General features: G+C 39.7%; 4 protein-coding genes across 4 annotated transcripts; 3 read left to right on the top strand and 1 right to left on the bottom strand.

The window, feature by feature from the left end:
- Nucleotides 1-411: 411 nt before the first annotated feature.
- BDF20DRAFT_824407 (secretory pathway protein Sec39-domain-containing protein) lies at nucleotides 412-3,358 on the top strand (the record flags this gene model as incomplete). Its single annotated transcript, XM_053077892.1, has 2 exons — nucleotides 412-2,311; nucleotides 2,433-3,358. 2 exons carry the CDS (start codon nucleotides 412-414, stop codon nucleotides 3,356-3,358), a joined length of 2,826 nt encoding a protein of 941 aa, XP_052933685.1.
- Nucleotides 3,359-5,615: 2,257 nt separating this feature from the next.
- Nucleotides 5,616-7,578, top strand: BDF20DRAFT_907450 (LrgB-like family-domain-containing protein; the record flags this gene model as incomplete). The annotated part of the gene is made up of 5 exons (XM_053083385.1): nucleotides 5,616-5,844; nucleotides 5,958-6,841; nucleotides 6,954-7,147; nucleotides 7,236-7,300; nucleotides 7,388-7,578. The coding sequence occupies 5 exons, from the start codon at nucleotides 5,616-5,618 to the stop codon at nucleotides 7,576-7,578; spliced, it is 1,563 nt and encodes a 520-aa protein (XP_052933684.1).
- Nucleotides 7,579-9,634: 2,056 nt separating this feature from the next.
- On the bottom strand, nucleotides 9,635-11,635 carry BDF20DRAFT_907449 (coth protein-domain-containing protein; the record flags this gene model as incomplete). The annotated part of the gene is made up of 4 exons (XM_053083384.1): nucleotides 9,635-10,470; nucleotides 10,536-10,836; nucleotides 11,030-11,335; nucleotides 11,438-11,635. The coding sequence occupies 4 exons, from the start codon at nucleotides 11,633-11,635 to the stop codon at nucleotides 9,635-9,637; spliced, it is 1,641 nt and encodes a 546-aa protein (XP_052933683.1).
- Nucleotides 11,636-14,158: 2,523 nt separating this feature from the next.
- Nucleotides 14,159-15,476, top strand: BDF20DRAFT_824623 (SGF29 tudor-like domain-containing protein; the record flags this gene model as incomplete). The annotated part of the gene is made up of 6 exons (XM_053077911.1): nucleotides 14,159-14,333; nucleotides 14,431-14,506; nucleotides 14,594-14,668; nucleotides 14,909-15,019; nucleotides 15,105-15,149; nucleotides 15,275-15,476. 6 exons carry the CDS (start codon nucleotides 14,159-14,161, stop codon nucleotides 15,474-15,476), a joined length of 684 nt encoding a protein of 227 aa, XP_052933682.1.
- Between the last annotated feature and the right edge of the window lie 2,999 nt (nucleotides 15,477-18,475).

Genomic DNA, 18,475 nt, shown 5'->3' with positions numbered 1-18,475 from the left:
CTACCCTCCTCCCGCCTTCTGATCCTTGTTGTGTTTGTTTGATATGTTGAAGCCTGAATGTTGAGGCAGAATAATGACGTCAAAGTCCACTGTTGGCCATATGTTGAATTCGTGATGCTTCCAACGCTCTATTTGATTCGCCAGTAGATATAGAAGAGCCTAGCAGCGATCTATTGCTATAGGGGTGGAGCTGCACTGTCGATTCAGTGAGCTATTGTCCATAGAGATTTGATCCATGCCTAGTTCAAAAACAGTGTGTTCCAATTTATTTTCAAAAGCTGTTGCAAATCAAGTTCAAGTTTTGCATTAATTCAAATTATTTCGAGTGTTCCATTTTACTTTTAAAAAACCCGCCCTTTGGCGTTGAACGACTGTAATGCAGTTCTTTTTTCCCTTCAAAAAACCATAAATATGGAACAGCCAACCACCAAAGACTTTTACATCCACCTTCATCAAGGAAATTTCCAAGCTGCGTTGGATTTGGCGAACGATTTACAGCTTGACAAAGATCTTGTTTATAAAGCACAATGGTCTAAGCAAAGAGAAGAAAGAGGACCTTTACTGCAGTTGAGAGACGTGGACCATCTCAAGCTCATCAGTGACAGTATTTATGTCGTCGGCCAGTGCTTGGATGTTTGCGTCAATGACCCCGAAGTTCAAGAAGAAATAATAAATAGCGGACAAGCACGTATTTCAGAGTTGACAGACCCAATTTTGAAAAATCTCACAGCAGAACCACTACAACAAGACACACTATCGGAAAAGGAGAAGACATTATTGAGAACACGATATTATTTATTGAAATATAGCGATCGTTTAAAAACATGCACGAAAATTTGGCCCAGCCTACGTTCTTCATTGTCTACAAGCTATCAGCAACCCTCCCAGAAGGTTATGACGAATGATTCATCCTTTGCTAATGTATATTCTCAATTCCGCGATAGCAATTTGATTGCTTTGGCTATTGAATTTGCACGCTCCGAAAATAATACAGCGTTGGATGCCATATTCCTGCATCATGGCAAAGAAATTCTCCCTCATCGTCTCTTTATTCTGTCACAAATTCCAGAGACGTCAGATCCTAGCCGCTTTGATCTACCGCACGTCACGCATGCTCAAGAAGATCTCTGGTTAGAAGAACCATGGCGAGGAAAAGAGCAGGATCCAGTCGAGGCGGCATGGTTACAAGCATTGATTCAACTAAATATACAAGAAGAGATAGATTACACGTCGAGACTACAGAAAAATATAGAAAGTACAGATTATCCGGCTTCTTCAAAAGTGATTGCGGACTGGTATTTAGATAGAGCCTATGCAGCTGATAAGATTGGATTGAGTAACAACGCATTGGAGATGATTCGCTATGCTCAGGTGATGGGGGTGACAGGCATTGAAGACAAGGTTTCCGATTATGAATGGTTATGCAAATACATCTATGTCACAGAAGCCGACAAAATGGATGCGGATACGGAAGAGGACAAGTTGATCACACTAGACACATTTCGGCAGTTATCCGCCTACAAAGTTTTGGAAGGGTTATTGAGCAAGACGGACAGTCAGACTATCAGCACAGATTTGCAAAACCTTGCTTTGCCATGGATAGAGTATTGCAAACGAAGAGGTCTTGCAGGAAAAGAGGATGATGAGCATGGATCAGCCGAGTATCTATTATACAAATGGTTGCTTGACCCAGAGATTGTAGATCATCATTTGGATTGGTGCTGCAGTGTTATGGAAAAATCCAAACCAACAGAAGTGTTAGAAGATCGTATTATCAAAGATGATTTGGAATTATCGAGGTTGATTCTTTCCATCGTCTATTTTACGGATGGAGAAATGCAATATTTGATACGATTGTTTGAATGCCTTCCGATTTTCAGTGAGCTTGAGGAGGAGAACGATGCAAAGGATTCGCCCACGATGGCAGATCTCATGCCGTATACGAATACCCCTTTCGATCTATTTGTCAAATTGCAGACGGTAGATGCCAGTGGTTTAACGCAAATGATGGATACGCTGCAAACACAACTGGGCTCAGCGGAAATTTTGGCGCGATATCATGCCGCGATTCCTTTACGTTGGTATTTACAGGAGCAGTCTATAGAGTCTCAGCGTCAGCTATGCATTCGAATGTCCTCTCAAGCAGCAGGTGGTGTAGAGTCTGGCGGAGCGCAGTTTGATCGCGACGATGACTGGCGCGAACTTTTAGATGATATGATTCGTTTAAATGGTGATGGCGAAAGCATTTTTGGAAAATTGGATACCAAAGAAATATTTGAAATCTTTTTTAGTTCGTTGTTAAGATGTGGTCGTAAGTATATTCTGGAGGCGGTTTCTTTGACAATCTGAATGATGAATGGGTCCATAGTTAACCCTTTATTTTATTTTATTTATTTTTTTTTTTTTTTTTTTTTTTTTGTTCTTCTTTTCAGGATTTAAATTGGCAAAAGAATTGATATTAGGGTCACAAAAAATGCTGGATATCAACAAAGCCGAAAAGTTAGTGATTGATGCAGAACGTGAGTTTTACGATAATGCAACGTCAGGAAATATGCGATCGGGTAGTATGAAACAAGCATGGGAATGTTTAAAAACGTTACCTCCGACAACCGAGATCAAAAAGGAATTGAATCTTATTGAGGCTACGCATAGTTTGATTTACGAATATGGCGTACAAGACCGTCCAGGTATAAGTCTTATGCCCATTCAAATTCGGCAATCAAAAAACCGTCTAGAGCTTATAGCAAAGTTGATCAATTGGAAAAGGGATATGTATAAGCACCCCGCTCAAGTGCTGGAATTGGTGCAAAAGTTGGGGTATGGTGATGACTTGCTCGCCAAAGTCAAAGCGCTTGCCATGTTGGCAAGTGCAGCTCTTGTTGAGGAGGATTATATGGAGTCTTACAAATTGTGTCAATTGACGGTGGAAGCGGCGCGAAGTACGCAAAGGACTGCTGGAAAGTCCAGAAGCTATTATGAGCAAATAAATCAATCAGCTTGGCAAATCTGTTTCAACCTGGGTAAATTGGAGACGTTTGAAGATGAAAATCGTCGTTTAGATGTACTTTCTATGGCCATGGCCCTGAGTCCTCCTGAAAATATACATGACGTGCTAACCGTTTGGAGAAAGTTGGACGAAAAGAAACCTGATCAAATTGCTCTTGCACATTTGTCAGCCGATAACTACGGGGATAGTCAGCAAGGAGGCAAAAGTTGGCAGGGACTACTACAAACAGCAACCAAGCAATGGAGTTTGGGCGAGTTATTAGCTGGAGGGGAGCATAGCAGAAAAGGAAATGAGGGCAGCAAAAGGAAAAGAGATATTCTTCGTGATGCTGTTGGCGGATGGCTATTTTAAACTGTACATATTTTTGAATTATCCTGTGTAATAAAACTTGCATTCAAACAGCATAAGAAGACCGGATAGCCTGTAAGAATGTAGGACATTGTGAAAATGCTTATTCCAGTTGTAAAAAGGAGGACCTCACGTCAACAGTAATTGTATGTCTTTCTGATTTTTTTTCGCTTGTGTAGTATTGACATCATAACACTTTTACCCGTTTAGACATTGGATAACTCTCGTACTTCATCCTTTTGCAACGCTCACATATTCATCGACGGTGTCGATGATATTGTTCAGAGCGCTTGCAACAAGATAAAAACATGACAGATGCCAATTATAGTTTTTCCATGCAAGGAAAGCATGAATTTATACGAGCACGTCCAACAGAAGTGGGTAGCTTATGACAGAAGACGGACGCCAAAAAATACTAGAAGATCAATTCATATGAGCACTCATACAGCTACTTGAAAGACTTTGACCTCATCAAAAATCCATTACGCGATCGGTGCGTAATTTATTCATCTCTCATAAATACCATAGAGGATCCTGACAGTACGTCTGCCGGTAGTCTAAATGAAAACGAAATGAAGGGTCATATACTAACTTGAGTTTCATCGAAATGTTAGACTCTCTGTTAAACAAAGAGAATTGAATATTTGATATGGTATTAACTCTATCAATAAAATATCAGCTTGATAAAAGCCCGGTTTTACTTTTCGTATTATAACGGCTTGTTTATCTATGATGCATGTCTATAGAAACGCCAAGATAGTGCTGAATTTGGGAAAAAGGAAAAAAAAAATAGACAGGTAACGACCAAGGTAAGCTTTGTATCAAATGTTGAGGTTTGCATAGATTCATGCCTTGTATGTTTAGAAAAACAGTCGACCTTCATAAGCGTAACGAGCTCTCAAACTTTAGCCAACGAGTAGTTTATTAGCGCGATAGGAAATCATAAAAGTGTGAATAAGGATCTCTTTATCTTTGTATTCTTAGAAAGACGTGGCGGTAATGCAACAGGAAAAAAAAAAAGCTCTGATAGAGTTGAAGCACATGCAAGTGATAGAATATGCATTAGGAAGAAAATGAAAATAACGTTTTTCCTGCCTTTCCCCCCGCCCTTTTCCAATGTCTATTTTTGGAAAAATTATCCCCCCTTTTCGCTAAAAAAGACAAGCAATCCTGGAGAGAATTCTGCTCCATTGTCCGCATTGAGTCACACCAATGTAGTTTAAAGTACGCAAAGACAAAGATGCATAGCTGCCATCATAGCATCCATATAAAAAAGTTCATGTCAATTTTTTCCTTATATGGCTACAGAACCCTGCGCTAACCTTTTCTGCACAATTTCCATTTTTTTTTTGCATCATCATTTCATTGGTAACGTCTTTCAATTGCGTCATCTTACTGTTGCTATGACTACTCGTATAGGAAGATTTGTTCCTGAACCAAGGAAACGATCGAAAGGATTAAGATGAAAAGAATACAGATCCTGCTATACCAACTTTTTGTTATTTTTGTATTCATGATTGGATGGGATGGACCGTATCAAATGATCGTTTCTAAGCCGCCCGCTGTTTGATTCGTTCCTTTTTCTTAAATATTTTTGCGTAGTTTTGGCTTACGATTTGATCGACGTTGCACTCATACTCACGACTTCAATATAGCAACACAAAACTTTATTGTCGATATACAACACCAAACATCTGATAATGCACTTGAACCTTTCAATTTTGATTTGTGTTTCCTGTATCGATGTAGACGCTGTTTAGGGTTTTCTATTTATTTATTTTTTTGTCTGGTTTTTGAATTTTTCTATATCAGTCATGTTGATTGCTAGAGATTTTGACAATGATAAAAAAGCCTCGTTCTTCGCAGGGTCCAACTTTTTTTTTTTTTTCCGTTTTATTTTTTTGATTTATATATATTAGAAACAAGGGAATAAGCTATTTCTTTGTATATAAAATTTTCTTTTTGTTTTTTTTTCTTTACATTTCAATGAAAGAGATCAAGCTAGAAGCCTGCACTTTTCAAATTTTGAAATAGTTATACCTCGTAGATGAAACTTTACAACAGAACTAAAATAAGCAAAAGCGCAGCAGCGTTGACGACAGAAACACGACGATTTTTCGGACAGCAAGTGCCTGAGTATGTACAAAGTTTACCCAGTATAAAGAAGGACGTGAAAAGATGGAGCTGTAATATTGTCTATTTCGGCATTGGCTTGATGTTCAATTGGGCTGTCAGTGCAGTTCTGCGACAAATGCCCAATATGCACAAGTTCCCGTCCAATGTGGCGGGCATGATTGTCTTGTTTGTTCTACTTATGCTATCGCATGCTATCTTTCCTCATGCTACGGATCAATGCGTAGCAAGAATCGACCCTTATTCCGCCTTTGCTCTGAGGAGCATGAACATCATGTTTGTACCTGCAGTTGTACAAATTGTTCTGAATCCGCCTACGACTGGACCTGAGGTTGGAAGGATGATTTGTGTTTTCGGTAGGTTGAATGGCTCTCTTTTTTTTTCTTTTGGCGTTTTTATCATAGGATGATTAACACAAGCCCTCTTTTTCTTGTTTTGTTTCGGGTTGTTGTCCTTTTGACATCTTTAGTGGTGGGTTATATCGTCTCGTTCGTTCTATGCACCGTCATTGTTCGACTTTTCCGCTACGTTTTTCTCTCCTCACCTTTGTTTTCGTCCAAGGCCGTCGATACAGAGAAAGAAAAGAGCCGGTCGCACGGAAAAAAGAACATGAGCGAAGAGGAAATTGAGATTGGCGTGTCGTCCGAGCCAGGCTCGTTCAGTTACATCCCCACCCATATATCGATACCCATGTCTGTTCGACGATTCTCAGACGACGGCGGATCGACGACGAGTACACTGACGAACGTGTCGACGAATGCATCCACCTATCATCATCCGTTGTATACACCTTCGGCTATCCGTGAGCAGTGCAGCTGCGGCGGCGGCTATGGTCACGACGCAACAACGACGACAGCAGCGACTGCCCTTGGTACGGACAAAGAAAAAAAGCACGGACCGTTGCACAGTCTGGCGATGTGGTTCATGCAGCAGTCGACGTTTGACGATCTTGCGTTGTTGATTGGATTCGCCTTGTGTGCCTTTGTTTTTCTACCCCTCCCCGAGAGCCACCCTGCCATGCCTTTCTTCCGTCTTTTCCTCTACTTGACGATGACGATTCTCCTGTATTCAGCAGCGTGTCGTATGCCGGCGAGGATCCGAATGATCGTCCACCCGATCATTTTCACAGCGACATGTGTGATGGCTGGCATTGCTTACTTTGAACGCGTCAAAGGATTCGACATCAAGCATGGTGTTCGTCTGTACAAATCGGGCATCACTTTTATTGGGCTTGTGGAGAAGACCCATGTCGGTTGGCCCGGGGGTGGCGATGTGCTCGGTGCCGCCATGGATGTGTCCATCATTTCGTTGGCTTTCAATGTTTACAAGAGTCGACCTGAATCTTTACGAGAGGTAAGAGGGTCTCTCTTTATGAGGAGGAAGGGGGGAGGGGAGGGGGTTCACGTTGGATGCTTACTCATGAACCTCTTTTTTTTAATTTTTTTTTTTTTTTTTTTCCTGTTAGTGGTTGGTTATTTTCTGCTCCATCATACCTATGGCATTTTTTATCATGTTTGTTACACCGTTATTCGCTCATGGTATAGGATGTTTGCCTGATGACAGTTTAGCGTGGAGTTCTAGATCTGTGACGACGGCTATTGGCATGGTAGTGGGTAAAGTCTTGGGTGCCAATGAGAGCGTAGTCGTCTGTATTATTGTGTAAGTGATAGGACACTCTAAGGGAGATGTATGTCATGGACGAAAGAAAGACGCATGCTTATAATTTTTTTTTTTTTTTTTGGTTTAGGTTTACGGGTGTGTGTGGACCTATTTTAGGCAGTTCTCTTTTCAAACTTGCTCGCGTCAAGGACGGTAAATATATCCTTTTGGATAGGTAGGAGTCTCTTTTTTTTTTCTGATCGTCTCTTTTTTTTTTTTTTTTTTTTTTTTTGCATGTAGATGACTATATGACCATTGGCATTACCATGGGAAGCTCCTCTCATGGCGTAGGTACTGCTTATCTGATTGGTAAATTCCCCAAGGCAAGTGGCATGGCCTCACTCGCCTTTGCGATTTTTGGTACGATTGGTGTCATCGTTGCCTCTATTCCTGTATTATCAGAGACTATTCGACGATTATCTGGATATTAGCGTATTCCTATTTATCATTCATACGATACCCGTTGCCCCCCCTTTTTTGGGCGAATCTATAAAGTCAAAAGACCTATATTTTAAAAAAAAAGCAAGTCTTCATCTCTATGTGTATGTGTGAATGTGTGTTCCTGGGGTTTAAAGGAACGAAATGGCTTTTTTTTTTTTTTTCTTTTTTCTTTTTCAAACAAATAGAACTTAAACCGCGCCCCCCCCACCCCTCCCTCTGAAATAGAGGGCCATTGTCTAGATAGTAGGCATAACATGGTTCGCCACTATCAAAAAAGACACTTAAGCCAGACATGGTCATTGCATTCATCCCTATCCGTCTCCTATGGCTCACGTCACATCATCTCATACGTATATGCACGCTCATGCACCCTTGGTTAAATTAGAAAGGGTTGCAAGTTCTGGAGATGGGGAGAATTGGATGCTATCGGTAGGGATGCATGACTATACAAAAGAAAAAAAAAAAAAAAAAAAAAAAAAAAAAGGAGAACGAATAAAACCTTTTTTCATAAGAAAAGACCTTGGATGTATCCTAGGGTGTTTTACTATGGCTACGAAACTGAAAAGGCTACCGGGGAAGGAGGGGGGGAGTGCAAAGGGGTTTGGCTTGAGTAGGATTAAGTTTTTTTAACCCAAGGGAGGGACAACAAAACCACCAAGACACACAGTCCAACGTGTGGGTTGGTTAGTCATTCAGTCGTTGTCAAATAAACTCATTGAAATAGGAAGGTTTCCACGAAAGTTGTACCTTTACGGATTCAGAATGGAAGATTGACACAGTGGTTGGGTTGCTATGGGAAGGAGAAGTTTTTTTTATTTTCCTCCCCGAAACCATGGAAAATTTTAGTTTTTTTTTTTTTTTTTTTTTTTTTTTTTTTTTTTTCTGAAACCTTTGATCTACAAAAAAGAAATAATTGAAATCATTTGCAGCCATTCACAACAATTTGAACTTTTTCGAATCCATACCAATCATAATTTATTCTTGTAAAAGCTTTTTTAATTAAGAATAATATAAGGGGCAGGAGCTGTCCTTCAAGTCATGATCGGAAGGTGCGGCTTTGTTTGTTGAGCTAACACTAAAGAGAGGCTCCATTTCATGCAACTCTATCAACGACCTACATCTACCGTTCATCAAGAAATAAGGGTTTTGCATTGACGTAATAGATAGGAACAAAGGAAAAAAGAGGAAAGAAAAAAAAAAAAAAAAAAAAAAAAAAAAGCTTGGCTCGAGCTTGCCTTATCTACAGAATCTCGAGACACTTTCCATGTACAGTCAGAATCATGTGTGTACAATCCAAAGGCTTGCGGTCTGAAAAGAATGTTGCTCATTTCTCACTGCATCCTTCACGCAACACTACAAGGGACATCCCAACAGCGCGCACAAAGAAAAAAATCAGTGTTCCATCCCACGTCAACGTCAAACATCAGAAAGGAAGAATGTCTGTGCGCACACAGGACACACAAGAAAATTAACGCAGTTACAAAAGAGGTCTAACACAACATCAAAATTCTGGTCTTTTTGCATGGTTGAACAAGGGTTTCGCATGTGTTTGTGTTACCCTTTTTATTGTTTCCACTGCTGATGTTTTCCTTTACAATTAGAAAAAAAGAGCGTGTCGTAGCCTACACAGAAAAACACACCGAGATACAAGTGCTAGTGTAGTAGAGGGTGGAGGATGGCGCGGGAAACTCGACTTTGTATTGTATATTAATCAATATGCTTCCAATCATTCATATTAAATTATTTCAATATTTTTTTTTTTTCTTTTATTGTTATCGACAATTAAAAAAATAAAGAAAAATGAGCAAACATAACAACAAAAGTCGGGGGATAAATAGAATGTCATGTGGAATATTACTGGAATAAAGTATGAATTATCGTAGTGGTAATGATTTTTAAAAAAAAAATAGACAAGAGGATAAAAGGGATGTATACTTGAGGACAAAAAAGAAAACGAACAAAAAAGCCAAAAAAGAATAAAAAAAAAAAGAGAAAAAGTTATATGTATATATTATTTAACATGAGAGAAAGAGGAGGGGGCATAACTTAAAGAAGAGCAGCGGCGGCACCTGCAGCAGCTAAACCAGCGAGCATTTTGGGAGCAGTTGTTTTAAGGGCACCAGAAGTAGCGTAATCTTCCTTAGCAGCGAGCATAGAAGCAGTCGTGGCTTCTTCCACCTTCTTGGAGGTCTTCACATTGCCGCCTAAAGCTTCATCTCTTTGCTTGACCCATTCGAGAAGACCGTAAGCAGCACCACCACCGCTACCACCGGGAGCAGAGACACCCTGATACAAGTTGTCCTTGGTTTGTTGGAATGTCCAACCAAAGACATTACCGGGAGATCTTTGCTTGATGGAACGATCCCATTGGAGATCAGGAGCATAGAAATTGTGGCGGGCTTCGACCACCTTGGAGAGAGTGTCATAGTTGAAGATCTTTTCGTGGATTTCTTGGACATATTGGTTAAAGGTGGCTTTGATGGTAGGGTTGGAGAGGTACTTTTGAATCAACCAAGCCTTGGGGAACTTCTTGATCCAGTCGTCGACAGTCGATTTGCCGAATTCGTGGTTGGGATCAATGGTGTCATCGAGGTTGACACCGAAAGTGGCATCGAAATCTTGAGCAAGGTAATACAACTTCTTTTCATCAAGGTCAATGTAGGCACCATCGTTGGTCTGTTCAATCCAGTAAGCATCCCAGCTACCGGTGAGGAATTCCATGGCCATCAAACGAAGGAATTGATCATAGTCAAAGTATTGGGCAGTCGCTTGTACTTGAGCATCATCCTTAAAGTCCACCTTGGCAAGGGCTTCAGAGAAAGGAGCGATATCGTCAGCGGTGAGAGGAGACTCGATGTTGGGAGTGAAGCTGGTGTAGCCATCTGCAGGGTTGAAAGAGGCACCGGAGCCACCATCGTAAAGAGCACCCATTTGCTTAGGGGGTTACCGCCGTAGAACATAGCATTGATGTAAGAGTACTTGAGGATATCATCGAGCATGTTGAAGGTACCCATGCCTTCCTTGTTGACAAAGAGACGGACCATGTTGGCAGAACCGACATAGGTACCAATGTTTTCAGCAATATCAGCATAGAGCTTTTCACGCAATTGGGTAGGATCTTCTTCCATGTGTCTGAGCTTGAACCAGTTGCGGCCGCCCAAGAATTGATCTTCGGGAAGAGCCCAGATCCAAGATTGCTTGGCATCATTGTTCTTACGACCCGGTCTGTGAAGACCCAAGCTGACATCCTATCAAGATCAAGATCAAAGATCAAGCGAGAGAGAGAGAGAGAGAGAGAGAGAGAGAGAGAGAGAGAGAAAAACAGAGAAACAGGTAAGTACATCTTGTAGAAAAAGGGAAATCTCGGCACCTTAAAACTTAAAGCCCCTCAATATGATCCCTTGGCGGAGGGAGAGAATGACATTCAGAAGAATAGTTTACCTCAAACTTATACACATCATCAGGACCAATGAAAGTGACCTTGGTCTTATAAGTGGTCTTGGGAACGTTTTCAATCAAATCGTTCATATCATTTTGATCACCAGTGACGAAAATAGTAGGGATGTAGTTGTCGTCCCAAATAGGGTGATTGCGTTCTGCTTTATCCCAAGCACCATCGCTGAGAGCGGTGGGCAACTTGGGGATGTTGGTAGCATAGGTGACTTTACGAGAATAGTAATCGTTCTTGGTAGCATCGCCACCATCGAAAGAACGATCAAAGTTTTCAGCTTTACCATCAACAATATACTATCATTTTTTAAAGAAGAAAGAAGGTGAGTCAAATTGATCTCTATCCAAACGTTTTCGGGCTGTGTGTTCAGATTGGATTGTGTGTGTGTGTGTGTGTACCTTGTAGTTCTTGCCTTGTAAATCAGCAGTACCAGTGTAATAAGGAACATCGGGATCTGCAGCCTTCAAGTTGACCAATTTACCATCGACTTGGACTTGCACCTGTTTCTTTGCATCAGGGGCGACGACCTTGAAGGTAACATTAGCAGCATTGACAGCAGCTAAGAGAGAAATAGCTATGATGGCAAGAGATTTCATCTTTTGGAAAAACAAAAAAAAAGAAGAAAAAGACGGGAAAGAAAAAAGGTATATGAAAAAGAGAGGGATGAAGAGTAGTGAAGAAAAGAGAAAGGTCTTTGACGGAAATGTCCAGTATTTATATTGGTTTATGAAAAATATCCCCTCGTGCACTAAAAATAAAGATATTCCATTAAAAAAAAAAAAAAAAAAAAAAAAAAGCGGAGACAGATACGAAACTGGCCATACGTTGAAAAAAAAACCCTACAAGAAACACCGCCAAAAGGATTCTGCGCCTGTCTAAATCCATTCTATGAATCCAAGACATGAAATAGTAAAAAGGAAAATCCTCAAAGGAGCAGAAAAGCGCACAACACACTCTCTCTCACATCACTCACACAACGTACACACTTTGACTCCTACATTACGGGTTTCCCCTATTGCAAAAAAGAATAGTCTGTTTTATTCGTTTTTTTTTTTTTTTTTTTTTTGTTTTCTGTCTCCCTACAAAAGTTTTTTTTTTTTTTTTTTCCCTATGGTCTAGTATATTATTTTCCCTTAATACACGTGTATTACAGTATTTTCGTCCGTTAAAAACAAAAACACACTTTAGATTAGCTCTTTTCCATTGTCTAAACAGACTAGATATGAAAAATATATATTTTGTTTTCTTGTAGCTGTTTAAGGGCCAACTTTATTGTTATTTATTATTGACAAGACTTTTTGTACAAAAAAGACATCTGTTTTTATAATAATACACCACAAGGGCGGATATTTTTACTTTATTCAGTTTCTTGGTTTCAATCCCACGCTCCATCGCCTTGAAGGCATTTTTTTTTTTCGCTTTGAAACCAACGTCATTTAAAAAAGCTAATTGGAAGGTTTTCTCCAGTTCTCAAATGGGAAAATATGAGTGACACACATCCTCTCTGTATTGCCCTAAGAATCTTCTCTGCCAAGCTTTTGGTGCAAATGGTCAGTTCCGGTGCGCGACCATTTCAATGGAATAGAGCGGGGCAGAAACAGGAAAAAAAAAAAAAAAAAAGGATCTATTATTAGCAAATACTAAAAAAATGGGTAGATTTTTGCTGACACTTGACAAATCATTCTATCCGAAAATGTACATCAATGATGTAAACATGGTGAATGGCTGGTATACCGCGTCTACGACATACAAAAAAGAAAAAATAGAAAATAGAGAATCCTCCATCATTGATGGAAAAACAAACCATGTTTTCTCACTTTGTATATTTATTTGGACTTTTTGCAGAAAATGGACAGTTTGACATCAGGTTGAACTAAGTAACACTGATACCATCATGCACTGTCGCAAGTTAAAAATAGTACTATTTTTTTTTTTTCCTTTTATTTTGGTGTCCAAATGCAAGCTGTATGCAAACATAGACACGAAAAAAAAAATACTTTTTTTAGGATGTTATACAAGTTTATTTGGTCAAAGCGATGTAAAGAAATAAAAAATAGAAAGAGGTCTATTTGTAGTGCATCATGGTTTCAAATCCTTTTAGGCGGTAAAGCCATTCTTGGCATTTTCCATTTCTTCCTTGCCCTTCGGTTGTTCGAGGGGTCTACGCGTGGCTGTCTGTCTGTCTGTCTGTCTGTCTGTCACTTGTTTCTTCTAGCAGGTGATGGAAACGTATCACTTTAATGCAGGCAACATTGACAAGACCACCCCTCCTCCTCATCCATGTTTGTCTTTATACTTTTTCTTCCTGCCATTCGACAACCATTGTTTGTGTAACCTTTTTGTCCTTTTTCTAAAGACACTTTTATACACACCACCCCTTTTATTTGACCTAGGTGACAAAATAAAACTGAGTTTAAACATTATGTACCTTATTTCAACATGTTTCCTTCATCCATATTCCGTAGAATAACTTTATAGCCTTTTTTCCTATGCATAGATTGTTGGCTCTTTTTTACCATGAAGAATGGTATCATAGACAATGTGTCTCACATCTTGAGTGAGCAAGTAGGACGCGCAAAACCTTTTTTTTTTTTTTAAGGCCTATGTTTCTATTCGTTTTGTCAAAAGCTGATAAGAATAAAAATAAAGGACCGCAAAAAACCCTCTTTACATAACATTATCCCTTTTTTTTTTTTTTTGCGAAGGCAGATCCGTTCAAATTGATAGGCTTGCATAAATAGGGAAAAAAGGCCCGGTCCACACAAAAGTGGGGTTAAAAAAAGCAGACGAAAAACCCCTCCCTCCCTCCCCCCAACTGAGCACATGCAGTTCCAAGAATAAACAAGCATCATTTACTGTTTCTTGCAGTTTGCCCGAAAATTTATTTTTACCCTAGTCACCACCTATCCGCATTGATCCTCTATTGACAAAGGTGAATGGAGACAGTTGCTCACTCCGACTCTAGAAAAAAAAAATCCTGTTAACGGTTCATCTTTTGTACAATCAACATTGTAGACATTGGGTGCAAGATCGCTTATATCGCTTTAGCTCATTCAGACACTTTTAATCTTTTTGCAAACATCATCACTGCCCTTGGGACATTCACTTTCGTCAACATGATGGACCGTAAATCGCGTACTTCAAGATCAGCAACACTGGAAGAAACCAATGAGGAAGTCAGTCTATGGAAACAAATATGCAACTCTCTTTCAAAGCTGGAGAATGTTCAAGAAAACATCACTACTATCGTCACGAGTATCAATCATCTTCATACCACTGTGAATACAGAAGATGGTAACTTGTTTAAAAAAATGGGTGGCTGGCCATTAAGGTTAAGCATATTGATAAATCCTATCTCTTTTTTTTTTTTTTTTTTTTTTTCTCCGGCTAGGGGTTCCGCCTCGGATAGGCGACAAGTTAACAGAGTATTATAAAGGGGGCATTGACTTGACCCAGCATGAAGCAAAGTAAAAACAAGTTGTTTGTTTTTTCTATTGTTCTGTGTCTTTAAACAAATCACATGCTTATTCAACTTGTAACAAATTAAAAAAAAGGACGATTAATGATATCATTGAGAAATTATCGGTGCTTATTGCACTAAGAGATGCCTCTGAATATAGTTATGGTAAGTGTGAGTGATGATGCCTACGTCTCTGAACCTTTTAAGCCAAAAAAATCTGAATTCTATGATTCTCTCCTGATTTCCAGTGATAGAACAAAAGCGAAGAAAGAGGAAAACAGACTACAACGAAGACACGACAGGATCATCTGCTAAAAAGTCAAAAAAGTAAGGCAATCCCCACCCACTATCCCACTCGGGAAAGAGAAAAAAAGAAGGGCTAATTTCTGGTAAGCCACGCGTACCATAGTGGCGTCTTGGCATTTGGCACTTCTGTCGCTGCAAAACAACCTAAACAGAAGGATAAAAATGAGGAATGGATCTTGGCTGTTGTATTAAACTATAATAACGAAAAGAACAAGTAAGTGGAGAAGGAGGGAAATGCCCAGGTTTAAACGAATCCAATTGTTGGGGCCATGTGCTTAAAAAATCTAAATTCAAAACAGGTATGAAGTGGAGGATGTCGATCAGGATGAGTTTGGGCAAAAGCAGTAAATAATGACTTTTTTAATACCCTATGTTGCGTATACACATTACACACATGCACGATGGAGCGTTATTCAAAAAAAAAAAAAGATAATAACTCGACTTCATTTCTCGTTCACCTCATGGATAGACGATATCTATTACAACCAAGAAATGTGATCCCTATACCAAGCGCAGAGGAGGCCAAATCGATGTTGGAATTCAATTCTGGACAAGATGTACTTGCACTCTATCCAGGTACTACTTGTTTTTATCGCGCAAAGGTCATCGCGTCCCCATCTAAGGTAAGCAGAGATGCGCTTTTTGAGCACCATGGGCTTACGGTGATCTGATCTCTTATACTCGTACATAGAATAAAGATATGCATTATTCCGGCTGCTATAAAGTGCAATTCGAAGACGACAATAACGACTTCAAATACGTCATGCCTGGTCATGTATTAGAACTACCAAAATCTTCAAAGTAAAAAAACCGTATCCCACAATGACTCACCAAGCCGCACACCCATGTCAAATAAAGTACCTTTTTTTTTTTACATAAATAAACACATGTTTTTTCTGTGTATTTCTCTTTCTTTTGACGCTTGAATCCAGTGTCATCATCACACGATTAACTCATCTCTGTTGTAACATAAAAGTGACCCATCGTTATCATTCTCGCTCACCCCACCCACCCCCCCCCGCCACACACACACACACACACACACAAAGCGCATGGAAGCAAGTGATAAAGGTTTCGCATAAAGATCGTCCTATTCAATCGGCGAGATGGACGAGGCAAAATGGAACCGGAACAAAGGCAAAAAGAGGGGATAAGGATGGGGCTTTCTAAAATGCAAAAGTTCATTGCGGCATTCACCCTCCCACCCCCAAGTTCCATTTCCACAGAAAAGTCCAGAAAAAATGGGCATCACTTGAAATCTTAACAACGCTTTTTAGTCAAGGATGAATAATCATCCATAGAGATAGGACCGACCTTGACTTTTTTTTATGCAGAATTGTCTAACCTGTCTCTTTCTTTTCGTATAACAGCAACACACTCGAAATCAAGTAGATCACTGTGTCATTCTGAAGACGAGGCAAAAAGAGTGCCCAGTCTTTGGTATCCGTCTGAAAACAAAAATTAAAAACCAAAACTTTCCATGTTGCCAGGTTTTGAAATCGATTTTTTCCTTACAAGGCTAAAAAAGAAAAAAATCGTGTGCACGGACAATGCCGTTACACCACATGGATCAAATGAAAAATCTTTCTTTTACCCAAGGTGTTTTACATCACTGAAATTGAACATGATTTCCTGATTGCCATGACGACATGTGGCCTTTCCCTTTTGTCTTATTTTTGAAAAGTGAAAAAGATGACGAATGTTGAACCCTTCCTTTCACCAAAAAAAAAAAAAAAGAATGAACGAAAGCGTCTAAGCATTTAAAAATAGATTCAAGAACTAAACAAGAAAGAAAAAAAATTTTATAGACTCTAGATTTCGTAGCGCTGGGTCCTCGGCTTGGACTAGGCCCTATTTTTTTTGTAGAATGAAAATTATCTGAAACAAAAATCACGCCGTAGCTAGTCTGTTTTGATGGATGAAAGGGGGACGGGAAGAGAACGGGTCTCCTTTCTTTTCACATTCCGAATCAGTGTGGCGAAGAGAGACAAATAGGTACGAAAAATCGGCTGGGTTGCTATTATTTTATCCCTTTATTTCCGCTTTTCTTTTTTATTGCTTGATGCAAAGGCCGTGTCGGAGTCATCACACATCTACAATAGAGAGAGTCTCTATTAGAAGCTCTCATTATGTCGTTTGAACGCCTACTTGACAAAAAAAAGTCATACAAGTCGGTGCCCCCCCAGGATAGCTTGAACCCATCAGACTCAATTCAAAAGGCCGAGGTCCTGACCCAAATGGCACTTGCTAAATATAGTCTGGGATTTATTTGTTGTTATTATTAGTTTCCGTCGCGGGATCGACGCGGGTTTCGTTCACCGCTTTTAAAAAATTTGTTATCCTACCATCAGCCCTCTATTACGTATACAGTATGTCTGCTTTACTCTCCTTCACTAGGATCAGCTCGCTAGCAAACGATTGTCATTCAAAGCCTATGTTACCCTCTTGTATTTGCTACGTAGTAATGATGTAGATACACTTTGATATTCACTGGGGTGGTTTTTTTTTCTCAACCTTTCCCAATTGAGAGAATGAGATGACCAGAGGAGGAAGGGAGGGGACAGCTCTTGTGTTTTGCTCGATAAACCATAGATAAAGAGCTTGCTTTAAACCTTGATGCTTATGTCATGACATTTTTTGACTGTAAACAAGCGTACACATTCACAAAAGATGTAGTATTATTCTCATTGCAATTCATTCAACGCCATGGTTCCTTGGAATTATATTTGGATCCAAATTTAGCTCTTACAATGCTATAATGGCAGGTCTCGAGTTGAATGACGGGCCGTCCTCAAGCAGTGGGAGACCCGAACTGAAAGAAAGGTTACTATGGGTGCTTCATAAATATGTCAAGATGCTAGAGAAAGGACAAAATACATGGACGAGCCTCGTCCTTCATCTAAATCTTGAAAGTGATAAGAAGAGAATTCGAGGAAGAGGCGTCTTTTCCTTTCTCATGAATCTCGTAGAATGTTTTCCTTCCAAAAAGCTCAATGTGAAACGCCCAAGCTTACAATGACATCAGGACGTGCTTATGCGCACTGATGAAATACAAAATCGCTAGAACAAAGGGCGAGTTTCACTGAAACAAATACTGTATATCGCTTAAGGGAGTTCATCCTCCAGTAGGACGTACTCCTTTTACGTCTCGCGCTAATACAAGTCTGGAAGAGCTGTGCCTTATGTGTTATACTTGGCATCCAACTACAAAATAGATGGATTGTGCACCACCCGTTCGTGTGCGTAGATCAAAAGCAACTTTTCTTCATCTCATGCAAGAGACTCAGCAATAGTTGATTCTTCCCGTTTCTTGCCCTACTGTATTCTCGGAAATCTCTAGCCTATAACAGGAAATGATCCATGGTCGTCTTGAAGCTACTTTTCAATGATCATTGAAACTCTGTGCTCCTCGTTCAACGCATTTTCAATACCCTTCAATGACAACGCATCCATATTATCAGTTTAAAATGGATCCGAAAACAAAAAAAAAAAAAAAATTATATTTATCAATCCATCATCATACAAGCCACTTTTTTAGCGTTGCTTCCTCTTCTTTCGTATCAAATGTTTGTTAAAAAGAGGGATCGACATGCGGAGCTTCGGTTTGTCTTATTTATTTCACGAGAGAGGGCGCCGCTTAGAATATCCAAGAACAAGTCATTACCATTTT

The sequence above is a fragment of the Mycotypha africana genome (genome assembly GCF_025528875.1).
Source record: "Mycotypha africana strain NRRL 2978 chromosome Unknown BDF20scaffold_9, whole genome shotgun sequence".
Taxonomy (NCBI): Eukaryota; Fungi; Mucoromycota; class Mucoromycetes; order Mucorales; family Mycotyphaceae; genus Mycotypha; species Mycotypha africana.
The sequence above is the reverse complement of the archived record's forward strand: the minus strand, read 5'-3'. Positions and strand labels throughout refer to the sequence as shown.